The sequence below is a fragment of the Ranitomeya imitator genome, chromosome 1 (genome assembly GCF_032444005.1).
Source record: "Ranitomeya imitator isolate aRanImi1 chromosome 1, aRanImi1.pri, whole genome shotgun sequence".
NCBI classification, from domain to species: domain Eukaryota; kingdom Metazoa; phylum Chordata; class Amphibia; order Anura; family Dendrobatidae; genus Ranitomeya; species Ranitomeya imitator.
The window spans coordinates 1,206,566,441-1,206,583,302 of record NC_091282.1 but is presented as its reverse complement, the minus strand read 5'-3'; the positions used below and the strand labels follow the sequence as shown (position 1 = coordinate 1,206,583,302).

General features: G+C 52.0%; 1 protein-coding gene across 2 annotated transcripts; it reads right to left on the bottom strand.

The window, feature by feature from the left end:
• Window positions 1-2,119: 2,119 nt before the first annotated feature.
• On the bottom strand, window positions 2,120-14,637 carry RMND5A (required for meiotic nuclear division 5 homolog A). Of its 2 annotated transcripts, none has more exons than XM_069744937.1 (9): window positions 14,224-14,637; window positions 10,407-10,552; window positions 9,881-10,015; window positions 4,415-4,515; window positions 4,121-4,287; window positions 3,890-4,055; window positions 3,610-3,712; window positions 3,145-3,299; window positions 2,120-2,922 (listed from the first exon to the last, which is right to left on the bottom strand). In XM_069744937.1, the coding sequence occupies exons 1-9, from the start codon at window positions 14,363-14,365 to the stop codon at window positions 2,859-2,861; spliced, it is 1,179 nt and encodes a 392-aa protein (XP_069601038.1). In that variant the 5' UTR covers window positions 14,366-14,637; the 3' UTR covers window positions 2,120-2,858. The 2 variants fall into 2 exon arrangements, with proteins under 2 accessions (XP_069601038.1, XP_069601037.1); XM_069744936.1 differs by having other exon boundaries at window positions 10,407-10,549; window positions 14,224-14,630.
• Window positions 14,638-16,862: the final 2,225 nt, after the last annotated feature.

Sequence of the window (16,862 nt, the reverse complement as noted above, 5' to 3'; positions counted from 1 at the left end):
AAATTCTTTACTTGTATATTTTCAGGGGTTTAGGAAGGGGTTTAGAATCTCCAAAAGCACCTTAGCTAGGTGGATCAGGGAGACAATTTCTTTGGCCTACAGAACAGATGGCACGGCTGTTCCGAAGGGCCTAAAGGCTCAGTCCACACAAGCCATATCGACATCCTGGGCAGAGAGGTCGGCAGTGTCGATTGAGGACATATGTAATGCGGCTACGTGGTTTTATCCGTCCACGTTCTTTAAAGAACGTTAGACTGGATTTGGGTGGCTCCTCCGATCTCACATTTTGGAGAAGGGTGATTGAGGCAGTGGGTCTTTCCCTAGTTTCTTTACATCTCTGTAATTCTCTCGTGGTGCTGTCATGGGAGACCGAATGCTTAGCTACTTACCGGTAGTGGTGTTTTATGGAGCCCATGACAGCACCCTTATATTCCCTCCCTTCACGTGTGGGCGGGCATTCTTCGGGGCTTGCAGTTTCTACATGTGTGAAAGTTGTATTTAGTTTAAAGAAGTTGTATATATTTTGCTACTAACCTGGGAGGTCCTCTCATTCTCTGTAATCCAACTGATGCGGGAGAGAGGTGCTGCCCTTTTATGTCTGTAGGTTTCCTGTCCCTGAAGGGCGGATCCCCTCTCTCATGGTGCCGTCATGGGCTCCGAAAAACACCGCTACCGGTAAGTAGCTAAGCATATTTCTTCCATTAGGGAAGGTTGTTTTCTCTTACAATCGTTCCCATGCAAAATTAACATAGTTGCTTCTAATGAGATCAAAGCTTTTTACCACTAATGGCACATATACGACTTGCACTCCTAGCTTTAACTTTTAGTGTATAATCCTTTTCCCTTCGAGAGTGAAGAAGAAATAATATATACTTCTCCAAATGAGGGACCTACCCTATTAGGATCACTTACTGGGCCTCGGTTCGTGTTTGTTGGGCTCTGAAGATGCAGATCAAGAAGACGCACCCACCCTGGGCAATCTCGGTCCTATCTTAGGACATCTTCAGTCAGGGTCACTTACTGCCAAGTGATAGTGATTCAGCACAGAATCATACTTCAGATGAGACTACACCCACTAATCCTGGCTATGCCTAGACAAAGGAAGACTCCATGCAGCCACTGGTTGCGTTCTTTCAATTTCTTCATCTCCACGCGTGATAGGCCAAAAAAAAAAAAAAAAAACGGCCGTGCATTCCACTGTAGAGCACAATCGGAAGCAGCGTTGGACAGGAGCGCCCACGTTTGACGCCACTTCCCACGCCAGCATGGAGGAGGAACACTGAGAAAATCCAGACAGACCCAAGCCAGCAACCATTCAGCATTACCCTAGAAGAGCAGGAGAATGGAGAGGTCCTGAATCCCAAAGGAGACCGCAGCTATCCAAAGAGGAAGGACCTGCGATCGACTCAAGCTGCCCAGCTAAGGAAAGGTACTGTTATCAGTGTCAGCCGCCGATCACACCACAGGCAGACCTCTTCATGCCCCATGGGGACAGGAAAAACACTGATATGAATGCGGAAGGGGCTTTTGGACCTTCGAATTTCCTTTCCCTATTACGGCAAGGTGTCAACTTCCTGCGGTACCGTCATGGAGGGTGATTCAAGAAAAAAAAAAAAAAAAAAGCTATTTTGACATCTTTTTCATGTTACCAGCATGTACCATATTTTTCAGAATATAAGACACACTTTTTGCTTTCCAAAATTTGGTGGGAAATGGGGGTGCGTCTTATAGTCCGAATGTAGCTTACCGGGAATTGTGGGGTGGCGGGGATGAGGAGATACTGTGGGCCCTGGGCTGAGTGTTCGGAGGTGGTACCCTGCAGGATGATGCTGCGAGTTCCAAAGCTGGTAAGAGGGGATATAATCAGCGGTGTGTGGGCTCTGTCAAGACTCAAGCCCCCTGCACTTCCATGGTTTCCATGCTGTGTACTCTCGGAAAATGGCCACTGGAGGTGGCTCATATGAACGATGACGTTAAGGTGGGAGGTCATCACACAAAGGATTTTCCTTTAGGTCCCACTAAATCAAGACAATTCTGGTCTATTATTTGAACACCTGAAGGAATTACTGCCGGTGTACAAAGATGACGGAGTGCAGTGCAGATCCCCCGACAAACGCCCCAAAGTCATATTATTTTTTATTGAATATTCTGTTCACACAAACGTTTCTTATCTCAGTAAAAGCACAATATACCCCCGTTATACCATAGCAGCAAAAAAGCTTCTCACTCTTATTAATTTATAGTCACGGTGCTTGGCTTATTTACATTTTTTTTTTTTGTTTAAAGTACAGAGAAAAAAAAAAAAAAGGGAAACTTTTTTTAAAAAAAGGAAACTATGGAGATAATACGGCAACTTCTCTTAGCAAAAAAATATGTTAAATCCTCTATGTCCTGTGCTAGACGTCTCTGCAGACCGGCCCGGTTATGTACAACATTCGGGGGGGAGGAGGACGCACGCACATTGCTCTATACCGACAATGGGGTGGGGTATGAAGAAGAAAAGGGTGAAGGAGAGGCGAGGAGGGAGAAGGGGCCTTACCAATAAAAAGTTTACATCATCTCTTGCTTTGTAAGTACAAATACACCTGCATTGTGCGGCAGCTGGGAGCGCGGCCGTGTACAGTTATAGGAAGGTCCTTGGGACGCACGTTTTCAAGACTTCAACCCTGGCACGCTCTGGACTGTGGTCAGGATTATAATTGTCGGTAGTGTCCTTGTTGGATTCGCTTTACCAAAGAAAAAAAAAAAATTCAGGGTCTTCTGTAATAAATGGAAATATGGGAAAAACTTCCCCCAAGCTTTCTTCCAAAGCACTAAAAACCTAGGAGGCCGAACGGCAACGCAACGAGCCTCCGTGTTCAGAAGAAGATCTGCTTGGCGTCTCCAGGACTCTGCTCCATAGGGCAATACGGGCACTTTAATCTGCAGACGAGAGACAGTTAATGACCATTGTGGAGATCGGCATGGGCAGCAGACTGGAGGTCTGCGGGGTCCCACACCTGAACACCCCCCGTGGACTGATCTAGTACCGTCTCGTGCGGATCTAACAGATGTTTGCCGGGGCAGGAGCAGTCATACTGCCTTATATTGGGGAGGATCAAAGTGGGGGCCTAATGACCGGAGGTGATGGGTGCACATACTTACTTGCTTCCATTAAACATTTTATTTAATGCATCTCTTGAAATTATATGTCCACAGACGAGTTTCATGGGAGGATTATTGTCTGTAGTTTGCTGACGGAGGATGGGGCAGGCGAATATTGAATGGTACCAGCACTTTTTACCTAGATCCACTTCAATCTGAGGAGAGGGGGAGAACAGAAGACACAGGATATTCAGCATTAGTGACCACCGCCTCATTCATGGACATAGAAGTGAAGGGTTCACACTCCATTCCATAAAGATTCTCAGGACCCTGGTGGGCAGCCCGTGTCTGCTGGACCAGAGCACCGTGAACCGCCCTCCTATGCTCCTCTTCTGAATAGTAGGTGCCTGCAACATGGGGGCGAGTCTCATCTGATGACCCCACCAAGGCTGGCGCCGGTCTGTCGGTCGCAGACTAACCAACCAGGGTCCTGCAAGTCTTTTGCTCAACTCTGCATCCTCTCACCGGTAACTCGTCCTTCTGATTCCACACTCCGGTGCACTGCCGCTGTTCAATTACTGCCTTTATGTTAATTAACGCTGGAAGAGCCACGCACCCCGCCGAAAAGCTGCAAGACAGAATCACACGTCATCCCCTACATCCGACTGTACGAACTCAGTCTGTAAACTGACAACTTGGGAGCACAAGGCGTCTACTGCCACAACTAACTCTCCATTTTGCCTCATAGAGGGGTGTGTAGAGCATAGAGGGAGCTTCCCCGTAGACACGGCCGTGTTCAGCTCACCTAACGCTAAGAGGAGACTCTACAGAGAGCCCCAGCAGGGCGCAGGCATCGCGGGTGAAGATGTCGCAGATGTCTGCCCACTGGTTGGCATCCAGCAGATGGACGTAGGGCGAGTTCTCGATCCCCTGCCGCAGGTACACCAGGCTTCCCATCAGCACCTGGATATCTAGAGAATGGCGGACAGATTAACACCCGGACGAACCATGCGGCAGCCCGATGATGGACGCTCACCTTTCTGATGATTTATCGCAAAAGGCTGGAAGTTTTTGGCGTACTGTAGCGCCTCCCTCTGGTTAGCTGCGCCCCCCATCAATAAACTGATGAAGTACAACCTGTGAAGCTTGAACTCCAGCGAGCTGTTCTGGGCCATCAACATCTCCCGGTTGGACACTGCCCACCTAAGAAGAAAAGAAAAAAAGGATAATGGGCTCTGGTCACCTGCCGGGTGCTGTCAGCGAACGATAACGCGTCATGCAGCGGGAGGCAGGAACCGCCGCAGACCCCAAATAACAGCAGATCACTCACTCCAGAGCCGGCCGGAGGACCCGGACCTTCAGCGCCTCCAGGATCCTGTTCAGCTCCACGAACGGCTCTTTCTGGCCGGGGTCTATGGCGAGGCCGGCTTCCTGCAGAACAGAGGAGGCACAGCAGTGACGGTGTGCCCGAGACAATGTAACAGAAGGGAGGACAATCCAGGAACAACAGGACGGGAACAAGGTAACGAACAGTCCAACATCAGGAAGGGGCACCGCAGTACAAAGGGGCGTCCAGAAGGGGACAGCTCCAACAAGAAGGGGAAGAACATGAAAAACCTTTCCTAAAAGTGACCCAAAACCTCATTCAGCTGACAGCTATGGAGTATAATACAGGATCAGTAATGTATGTACACAGTGACTGCACCAGCAGAATAGTGAGTGCAGCTCTGGGGTATAATACAGGATGTAACTCAGGATCAGTAATGTATGTACACAGTGACTGCACCAGCAGAATAGTGAGTGCAGCTCTGGGGTATAATACAGGATGTAACTCAGGATCAGTAATGTAATGTATGTACACAGTGACTGCACCAGCAGAATAGTGAGTGCAGCTCTGGGGTATAATACAGGATGTAACTCAGGATCAGTAATGTATGTACACAGTGACTGCACCAGCAGAATAGTGAGTGCAGCTCTGGGGTATAATACAGGATGTAACTCAGGATCAGTAATGTAATGTATGTACACAGTGACTGCACCAGCAGAATAGTGAGTGCAGCTCTGGGGTATAATACAGGATGTAACTCAGGATCAGTAATGTAATATATGTACACAGTGACTGCACCAGCAGAATAGTGAGTGCAGCTCTGGGGTATAATACAGGATGTAACTCAGGATCAGTAATGTATGTACACAGTGACTGCACCAGCAGAATAGTGAGTGCAGCTCTGGGGTATAATACAGGATGTAACTCAGGATCAGTAATGTATGTACACAGTGACTGCACCAGCAGAATAGTGAGTGCAGCTCTGGGGTATAATACAGGATGTAACTCAGGATCAGTAATGTATGTACACAGTGACTGCACCAGCAGAATAGTGAGTGCAGCTCTGGGGTATAATACAGGATGTAACTCAGGATCAGTAATGTAATGTATGTACACAGTGACTGCACCAGCAGAATAGTGAGTGCAGCTCTGGGGTATAATACAGGATGTAACTCAGGATCAGTAATGTAATGTATGTACACAGTGACTGCACCAGCAGAATAGTGAGTGCAGCTCTGGGGTATAATACAGGATGTAACTCAGGATCAGTAATGTAATGTATGTACACAGTGACTGCACAAGCAGAATAGTGAGTGCAGCTCTGGGGTATAATACAGGATGTAACTCAGGATCAGTAATGTAATGTATGTACACAGTGACTGCACCAGCAGAATAGTGAGTGCAGCTCTGGGGTATAATACAAGATGTACCGTAACTCAGAATCAGTAATGTAATGTATGTACACAGTGACTGCACCAGCAGAATAGTGAGCGCAGCTCTGGGGTATAATACAGGAGGTAACTCAGGATCAGTAATGTAATGTATGTACACAGTGACTCCACCAGCAGAATAGTGAGTGCAGCTCTAGGGTATAATACAGGATGTAACTCAGGATCAGTAATGTAATGTATGTACACAGTGACTGCACCAGCAGAATAGTGAGTGCAGCTCTGGGGTATAATTCTTATCTGCATCTCCAAAAAATTTTCTAGAATTCGCCCTTTTCTTACTTTTGATTCTGCAAGAACTCATACTGTTTCACTCATTCATTCTCGTCTGGACTATTGTAACTCTCTACTAATCGGCCTCCCTCTTACCAAACTCTCCCCGCTCCAATCTGTCCTGAATGCTGCAGCCAGGATCATATTCCTCACCAACCGTTACACCGATGCCTCTACCTTGTGCCAGTCATTACACTGGCTACCCATCCACTCCAGAATCCAGTACAAAACTACTACCCTCATCCACAAAGCACTCCATGGCTCAGCACCACCCTACATCTCCTCCCTGGTATCAGTCTACCACCCTACCCGTGCCCTCCGCTCCGCTAATGACCTCAGGTTAGCATCCTCAATAATCAGAACCTCCCACTCCCGTCTCCAAGACTTTACACGTGCTGCGCCGATTCTTTGGAATGCACTACCTAGGTTAATACGATTAATCCCCAATCCCCACAGCTTTAAGCGTGCCCTAAAAACTCATTTGTTCAGATTGGCCTACCGCCTCAACGCATTAAGCCAACTATCCCTGCGTGGCCCATTTAAAAAACTTAAACCATAATCAGGTTCCTCGCATCATGTTCTCATACACTTTATACAGTTAATAGCCCTCTGTGTCTGTACTGCTACATACTTAGGCAGTTAACTGGTTCATGCAGCTTTACATGAACACCTGAGCCTTACACTATGGCCGGTCCGAATAACTAAAGCAATTGTTACCATCCACCTCTCGTGTCTCCCCTTTTCCCCATAGTTTGTAAGCTTGCGAGCAGCAGGGCCCTCACTCCTCCTGGTATCTGTTTTGAACTGTATTTCTGTTATGCTGTAATGTCTATTGTCTGTACAAGTCCCCTCTATAATGTAAAGTGCTGCGGAATATGTTGGCGCTATAGAAATAAAATTATTATTATTAATTTGACTTAGGACCAATATAGGATATGAGGCTATAACCCTGCTCATATAGTATGGAGATTTTACAGCCAATAATCTGACGTAGTAACCACTAAGTAAGGGACGGTCTTGTGCTCGTGAATTTCTCTCATGTATAGTTGTATTCTCCATTTAGAGCTATAATGTAGGTTTGCCTAAATGTTGTAATACCTCTTTCTACCACTAGAGGTCGCATTGTGGAGGTTTGCGCTGCACATGGAGCAGTGTTCGGCTGGACTAGTTTGTGAAGATCCTCAAATGCCAGAACAGCAGAAAAACTGCAAATGGGACCCCCACACTTTGGATATCACATCACTCGGGGAATTCATCTACGGCTGCAGGGACCATCGTGGCCTCACAGGCATTTATGCTTTGCAACATACCGGCCAGGCTTTTTTTTTTATTTGGAAAAAAGTAAATATGTCACTGCAGTGCCCCATACATTGTAGTGCCCCATACACTGCAGTGCCCCATACACTGCAGTGCCCCATACACTGCAGTGCCCCATACACTGCAGTGCCCCATACACTGCAGTGCCCCATACACTGCAGTGCCCCATACACTGCAGTGCCCCATACACTGCAGTGCCCCATACACTGCAGTGCCCCATACACTGCAGTGCCCCATACACTGCAGTGCCCCATACACTGCAGTGCCCCATACACTGCAGTGCCCCATACACTGCAGTGCCCCATACACTGTAGTGCCCCATACATTGTAGTGCCCCATACATTGTAGTGCCCCATACACTGTAGTGCCCCATACACTGTAGTGCCCCATACACTGTAGTGCCCCATACATTGTAGAGCCCCATACATTGTAGTGCCCCATACATTGTAGTGCCCCATACACTGTAGTGCCCCATACATTGTAGTGCCCCATACACTGTAGTGCCCAGCTCGTGCTTCTGAAGACACACACTGAAAATTAAGGTGGCCTTTCCAGCTACAGTAATGTCAAACGTGGATGCCAACTGTACTTTAGGCACACTGTGGGGCTAAGAAGAGGGTGGGGATTTGGGAATGCAGAATTTGATTGATGGATTTTCTTTCTTTTTTTTTTGGGAGGGGTGAGGAGCGATTTTGCTTTTCCAGAGCCTTTGTGCTACCAGTAACGTGGACACCTCCTATGTTTCCAATGACGGACCTGAGTGGGGACTTGCTTTTCGTGGGTTGAGTTGGTGGCGTTTTGGGGTACAGAACATTTTGGATCATTTTTAAGGCTCGGTTCACAATTATCCTGCACTCTCCACTGAGCACTTACATTGGGATTTCCGTTTAACTCCCCCCAAAAAGGCGACTCAGATGAAACCCTGGATGGCCTCACTCACTAACACCTGGCCTCTGTTCTCCGGGGCTCATCTCCTTAGTGGTGTGCTCAACCGTTCTTTGATGCATGCCTAAAAAAAAAAACAGACACCGCCAGATCACAAACCAGACGGGAGTCCAAGGTGACTCAATCTGCTTCAATACAGTGAACGTTTGCTCAGTGCTCTCTTCCGAGTACCATTTTTTGAAGAGTGATTTAGACAGAAATCCCGGTGTAAGCGCTCAGCGCAGGATAAATGTGAGCCGAGCCTTTCTGCGATCTTTGGGAGGCAGAATGAACAAATCAACAGTACTTTTTTTTTTTTTACACTGTTCACCCTGTGGGCTGAAGTTTCGACAATGTTTTCTTTAAATTTCTCATGTCCATCCACCTCTCGTGTCTCCCCTTTTCCTCATAGTTTGTAAGCTTGCGAGCAGGGCCCTCATTCCTCCTGGTATCTGTTTTGAACTGTATTTCTGTTATGCTGTAATGTCTATTGTCTGTACAAGTCCCCTCTATAATTTGTAAAGCGCTGCGGAATATGTTGGCGCTATATAAATAAAAATTATTATTATTATTATGTCTGTTGTGGAGCTATCGGCTTGTAAAAGCTTAGATGCCAATTTCCACTATAACAAAGTTATTAGAGCAGAGCTGTGCGTCATTGCAAACACGTCTCTGCATCTATCCCAGGTATCAGGAAGAATGCGCCAGTAACTGGGATAGATGCAAACCGTTGTATGCGACAAGCACTGATCGCATAACAGTGCTGTGAGATGAGAGCTGTAGTGTGCAGTCTACACTTGTCACCTACCTAGGATGGATGCAGAGCAGTGTTTGCAATGACCAGGCTCTGCTTTCCTTCTCCTGCACCGTAGTCGTCAGCAGTGAGATCTATGTGACCTGGTTAGACATAAGTCTTACATATCACACAGAGAGCTGGGCTCTGACCCTCTCTGAGGGACGTTTTCTTTCCCTTCTGAGAAACAATGGAAGGGACGAGAAAGTCGCTGACACAATTGTACGGTCCCCACACAGCAGGGTATCAGCAGCACAGCTCCTATTCACACCGGGCAATGTGCTGATGTCCGATTAGCGCCAAGAAGCAGCACTCACGTGCAGCAGAAATGCGGCAAATTTGCTAGATTTAACCCTCTAAAACTGCACAGCGAGAACCATCAGCATAAATGGACGGCCTTTTTTTATGGCGAGGTATGAGTTAGTATTTAGTAAATCTCAGCGCGCCTTGCCATAACTGGAAAATATTTGCCAGGGTCTGGTATGAACAATATGTATTGTAGAAGCGAATTACCAGTGAGGACGGTTCGGTGGAATATCACAGGCTGGAAATGACATCTGGACAAAGGAGTCCACTTCTTATTGTGTGGAAAGGGAAAGTGACCCCTCCCCATATTACCCCTCTATTATTTGCCCCCCTGGGTGTATACGGCGGCTGCGCCCCTTTATAGTAAGCACTGCCGGCATATAAAGTCCCTCCTGAGGCCGCGGGTACCTGGCACAGCTCCTCCGCCACATCCAGCATTCCCTGCCGGAAGAAGTGCTCCACCATGACCTCATTGAGCGTGCGCTGGCTGTCCGCCTGCCAGCAGCCATCGATGCCCACGCTGCTGATGTCTGCATCGAAATTCTGCAAGAGAGGAAGAAAACCTGGGCATGAAACATCTCGGAGAGGACAGGACGTGTTCTCAGTAAGCGAGTCTTGTCCAGATTGGTGGCGCTCCCCCAGATTGGTGGTGTGCGCCCTTCATCATGGCCGGACCCCTCAGTACCTGAGCGGAGGAAGGCGACCACCAAACCGCACCACCTTCTTCTACAACACAGAGGCCACACCGAAAAAAATATCCAGAGAATTGGGGATCAGTTTATGTTCTGGGACCTCAATCGGTCAGAAAGTCCCCGTGTTCCTGTACGAACGCAGCACCCAACGCGTGCGCCAGCGCTCCAGACCGCCATCCACCCTCGCCCGGGCACTCAGTAGGTGGCCCATCGGACACGGAGAGACGCCGCCATTACCGTACCTTATCTATGGCCTTCCCCACCCTGGACACGCTGCTGTGGATATCCTTGTGGTCGGAGGCCAGCTTCTGCACGGTGTCCTTTATCCGCTTACAGCACTGCGTCAGCACCAGAGACAGCGTCCCGGACAATTCTCCATCTTGTTCTACTGGAAAGAAGGAAGGAGACGGTCACTTATGGACAGAGATGCAGACACAGCGTCGTATACAGGCTGCACACACACAGCGTCGTATACGGGCTACACACACACACACACACAGCATCGTATACGGGCTACACACACAGCGTCGTATACGGGCTACACACACACACACACACACAGCGTCGTATACGGGCTACACACACAGCGTCGTATACGGGCTACACACACAGCGTCGTATACGGGCTGCACACACACAGCGTCGTATACGGGCTGCACACACACACAGCGTCGTATACGGGCTGCACACACACACAGCGTCGTATACGGGCTGCACACACACACAGCGTCGTATACGGGCTGCACACACACACAGCGTCGTATACGGGCTTCACACACACACAGCGTCGTATACGGGCTGCACACACACACAGCGTCGTATACGGGCTGCACACACACACAGCGTCGTATACGGGCTGCACACACACACAGCGTCGTATACGGGCTGCACACACACACAGCGTCGTATACGGGCTGCACACACACACAGCGTCGTATACGGGCTGCACACACACACAGCGTCGTATACGGGCTGCACACACACACAGAGTCTTATACGGGCTGCACACACACAGAGTCTTATACGGGCTGCACACACACACACACACAGCGTCGTATACGGGCTGCACACACAGTCATATATTGGCTGTACACCTGTACAACATATTTTCCTATGTTCTACCAAACATTCAATAGTTTTGATTTATGTCCCCAGTTTAAAGAAAAACTGTGCCCTACTCCCCCTGCCCAGGTCTCCCTCACTGCTTCCAGTCTCTGTAGTCGGGGGACAGATTCTGACGCTTTGTGGCTAATGGTTACTAGAGTCCATCATGGCCGACCCCCGGATACACACCCAAGCACAGGATGCCCGGCTTTATTTCGGGGTAAGTGGCTGCCGGGTATTATCCATAGAAACCTATGAGTGAAGGGGGTGTCCAACTAAATCCATTGGTCGCCAGGTACAATCGTGGGGGGCACAGTCTCCGGTGTGACTGGAGAAGTAAATAAGAGTGCGGACCCCTCTGAGCGATGGCCATACATCACTGATTAGCACCATTACTGGGGTCCCTGCAGTCAGCTGTGTTGCCTGGGCTGATAAATGTAAAGCCTCAGGGGGTCCAGTGCGCCTGGAAACATCTTTGAGGGTCTCTCACTGATGTAATATAGCTCTCCCTGGGTTGAGGTTCTTTCCCGTTTATCCGAGACTCCAGATGTCCTGGGAACATGTCAGCTGCTGACTACAATCGCTGCCATTGTGTCCGGCGGGCACGGGGCGAGACAACCATTGTCCCCACACGGGTCACTGTGGCCTCCGAAACAATGGGTGACACAGAGTCGTCATCTGTCTGGATCCAAAAATAAGAACCCGAGTGTGACACATTCCCTGTGCGAGGAGCGGTGGCCGGACCCCCCTAGTCACATGCGGTGGGCACAGGACCACAATCCGGCCATCATCAGCCATCAGGTGACCGTCTCCCATGTGGGCACTGCCGCTGATCGCCCCATGAGCCGCTTCTCACCACAGACCCTCTGACTCCCCTATAGGTAGAGGACAGTATCACGGGGGGGAGGGACGGTGTGCTGGGACCCCACTGATCCCGACAATGGGGTGTAGAGGCCGCAGATGCTGGGGAAGGGGAGAGAAGGGGCACCGGGCCGCAGATCCTGGGGAAGGGGAGAGAAGGGGCACCGGGCCGCAGATCCTGGGGAAGAGGAGAGAGGGGGCACCGGGCCGCAGATCCTGGGGAAGGGGAGAGAAGGGGCACCGGGCCGCAGATCCTGGGGAAGGGGAGAGAAGGGGCACCGGGCCGCAGATCCTGGGGAAGGGGAGAGAAGGGGCACCGGGCCGCAGATGCTGGGGAAGGGGAGAGAGGGGGCACCGGGCCACAGATCTGGGGGGGGGGGGGTGAGGGGGCACCGGGCCGCAGATCCTGGAGAAGGGGAGAGAGGGGGCACCGGGCCACAGATCTGGGGGGGGGGGGGTGAGGGGGCACCGGGCCGCAGATCCTGGGGAAGGGGAGACAAGGGGCACCGGGCCGCAGATCCTGGGGAAGGGGAGACAAGGGGCACCGGGCCGCAGATCCTGGGGAAGGGGAGACAAGGGGCACCGGGCCGCAGATCCTGGGGAAGGGGAGACAAGGGGCACCGGGCCGCAGATCCTGGGGAAGGGGAGACAAGGGGCACCGGGCCGCAGATCCTGGGGAAGGGGAGAGAGGGGGCACCGGGCCGCAGATCCTGGGGAAGGGGAGACAAGGGGCACCGGGCCGCAGATCCTGGGGAAGGGGAGACAAGGGGCACCGGGCCGCAGATCCTGGGGAAGGGGAGACAAGGGGCACCGGGCCGCAGATCCTGGGGAAGAGGAGAGAGGGGTACCGGGCCGCAGATCCTGGGGAAGGGGAGAGAGGGGGCACCGGGCCGCAGATCCTGGGGAAGGGGAAAGAGGGGGCACCGGGCCGCAGATCCTGGGGAAGGGGAGAGAGGGGGCACCGGGCCACAGATCTGGGGGGGGGTGAGGGGGCACCGGGCCGCAGATCCTGGAGAAGGGGAGAGAGGGGGCACCGGGCCGCAGATCCTGGGGAAGGGGAGAGAGGGGGCACCGGGCCGCAGATCCTGGGGAAGGGGAGAGAGGGGGCACCGGGCCGCAGATCCTGGGGAAGGGGAGAGAGGGGGCACCGGGCCGCAGATCCTGGGGAAGGGGAGAGAGGGGGCACCGGGCCGCAGATCCTGGGGAAGGGGAGACAAGGGGCACCGGGCCGCAGATCCTGGGGAAGGGGAGACAAGGGGCACCGGGCCGCAGATCCTGGGGAAGGGGAGAGAGGGGGCACCGGGCCGCAGATCCTGGGGAAGGGGAGAGAGGGGGCACCGGGCCGCAGATCCTGGGGAAGGGGAGAGAGGGGGCACCGGGCCGCAGATCCTGGGGAAGGGGAGAGAGGGGGCACCGGGCCGCAGATCCTGGGGAAGGGGAGAGAGGGGCACCGGGCCGCAGATCCTGGGGAAGGGGAGAGAGGGGGCACCGGGCCGCAGATCCTGGGGAAGGGGAGAGAGGGGGCACCGGGCCGCAGATCCTGGGGAAGGGGAGAGAGGGGGCACCGGGCCGCAGATCCTGGGGAAGGGGAGAGAGGGGGCACCGGGCCGCAGATCCTGGGGAAGGGGAGAGAGGGGCACCGGGCCGCAGATCCTGGGGAAGGGGAGAGAGGGGGCACCGGGCCGCAGATCCTGGGGAAGGGGAGAGAGGGGGCACCGGGCCGCAGATCCTGGGGAAGGGGAGAGAGGGGGCACCGGGCCGCAGATCCTGGGGAAGGGGAGAGAGGGGGCACCGGGCCTCAGATCTGGGGGGGGGTGAGGGGGCACCGGGCCGCAGATCTGGGGGGGGGGTGAGGGGGCACCGGGCCGCAGATCTGGGGGGGGGGGTGAGGGGGCACCGGGCCGCAGATCTGGGGGGGGGTGAGGGGGCACCGGGCCGCAGATCTGGGGGGTCCCGAGGCCTGGGCTCCGTGCTGTACTCCCGGCCATTCCCAGGGTGGTCTCTCCCATACACTCTTGCACAGCTGAGTGACGTCACCAGGGAGCCCCAGTGATGGCGTCACGCCTGCCCCGTCCCGGTCTGCCCCCGGTCTCACCCGCCGCCTGCACGATCTCCCGCCTCAGGCCGCCCGCGTACTCGATCAGCTCCTCCAGGCTCCGCTCGCAGTGCTGCCCGTAGCCCCCGAACTTCTGCAGCACCTTCTCCAGCTCCCGCTCCACCGTCACACACTGCTCCATGTCCCCGGGAGGGCCTGAGGAGGGCGCCGGGGGCCCCGGTAACACGGGGCGGCGGGGGGGCGGCCCCGGGGCCTCCTCTTCCTCTGACAGCAGCAGCAGCAGCTCCTCGGCCCGGGCCGGAGCGGCCCCCGCCAATGCGACCCGCGGGAGAGGACGACCGAGCGCGGCCTGAATCTGCTGATCGGACGGTGCGGGCGCTCGTCGGCCGATGCTGGCAGCTGCGCTCACGGCCCCGACACCCGGCAGATCTCGGTCAGCGCCGCTTGTTTTTGTTTTTTACCGGAGCTCATCATTGACCTGTTTTACCGGGGTTGAACCACTGTACAGTATGGGGGGGTTCTAAGTAACTGTCAACCTAAATGTTCACAGCCATCCCACACAGAACTGCCGGGGTTTCATGTCACGAGTGAATAGTGGATTACTTAACGTTCCGGGTAGATTTATTATCCTACGTTTCTTATTAATCAACAACAAACATCCCATTATTGAGCTCCCCCCCCCCCCGGAATAATGGAATATTCCATCTGACGACGTCAGCTCTACTTCCCTTCTACCCGTAGTTAGGAGTCCAGCTTTTTTTTTTTTTTTTTACATCCGGGTCTCGACAGTTGTTGCTGGGCGGGGTTACAGAAGCTGCCTCACTGACGTCACCGCGTCATTCTATTAGCTGCAGCACGGGGCCTTCGTGCATTTCGATTGGCTGGCTCCTGAAAGAAGCCCGGACGTTAACCCCTTAACCACCATGGGCCAAACTTTTTTTTTAGGGTAATAATGGCATTTTTAAAATCTAAGTATTCCTTTTTTATAGTTTTTCTATTATTTCTGAAACAAAAACACTTGTGGATTTTTTTAAGTGTTCTTAGATGATTTTATTTCTCATCCAAATCACAGTTTTCAAATATTGGTGTTACGTCTCCCTCTCGGAGCTGTGGATCCTCAAAGCCCTTGGTTCTGATCCAGCACGGATCAGAAGGCGCCAGTGCAGTGAGGAGATATGGAACAATGGAAGCAGATGTAGCAGAGCTGGAACAGTGATGTATCAGAGCTGGAACAGTGATGTAGTAGAGCTAGAACAGTGATGTAGCAGAGCTGGAACAGTGATGTAGCAGAGCTGGAACAGTGTTGTATCAGAGCTAGAACACTGATGTAGCAGAGCTAGAACACTGATGTAGCAGAGCTAGAACAGTGATGTAGCAGAGCTGGAACAGTGATGTAGCAGAGCTGGAACAGTGATGTAGCAGAGCTGGAACAGTGATGTAGCAGAGCTAGAACAGTGATGTAGCAGATTTGGAACAGTGATGTAGCAGAGCTGGAACAGTGATGTAGTAGAGCTAGAACAGTGATGTAGCAGAGCCGGAACAGTGATGTAGTAGAGCTAGAACAGTGATGTAGTAGAGTTGGAACAGTGATGTATCAGAGCCGGAACAGTGATGTATCAGAGCTGGAACAGTGATGTAGTAGAGCTAGAACAGTGATGTAGCAGAGCTGGAACAGTGATGTAGCAGAGCTGGAACAGTGATGTAGTAGAGCTAGAACAGTGATGTAGCAGAGCCGGAACAGTGATGTAGTAGAGCTAGAACAGTGATGTAGTAGAGTTGGAACAGTGATGTATCAGAGCCGGAACAGTGATGTAGCAGAGCCGGAACAGTGATGTAGCAGAGCTAGAACAGTGATGTAGCAGGGCCGGAACAGTGATGTAGCAGGGCCGGAACAGTGATGTAGCAGAGCTAGAACAGTGATGTAGCAGAGCTAGAACAGTGATGTAGCAGAGTTGGAACAGTGATGTATCAGAGCTGGAACAGTGATGTAGCAGAGCTGGAACAGTGATGTAGCAGAGCTAGAACAGTGATGTAGCAGAGCTGGAACAGTGATGTAGCAGAGCCGGAACAGTGATGTAGCAGAGCCGGAACAGTGATGTAGCAGAGCTGGAACAGTGATGTAGCAGAGCCGGAACAGTGATGTAGCAGAGCTGGAACAGTGATGTAGCAGAGCTGGAACAGTGATGTAGCAGAGCTGGAACAGTGATGTAGCAGAGCTGGAACAGTGATGTAGCAGGGCTAGAACAGTGATGTAGCAGAGCTGGAACAGTGATGTATCAGAGCTGGAACAGTGATGTAGCAGAGTTGGAACAGTGATGTATCAGAGCTGGAACAGTGATGTAGTAGAGCTAGAACAGTGATGTAGCAGAGCTGGAACAGTGATGTAGCAGAGCTAGAACAGTGATGTAGCAGATTTGGAACAGGGATGTAGCAGGGCCGGAACAGTGATGTATCAGAGCTAGAACAGTGATGTAGCAGAGCTGGAACAGTGATGTAGCAGAGCTAGAACAGTGATGTAGCAGATTTGGAACAGTGATGTAGGAGAGCTGGAACAGTGATGTAGTAGAGCTAGAACAGTGATGTAGCAGAGCCGGAACAGTGATGTAGTAGAGCTAGAACAGTGATGTAGTAGAGTTGGAACAGTGATGTATCAGAGCCAGAACAGTGATGTAGCAGAG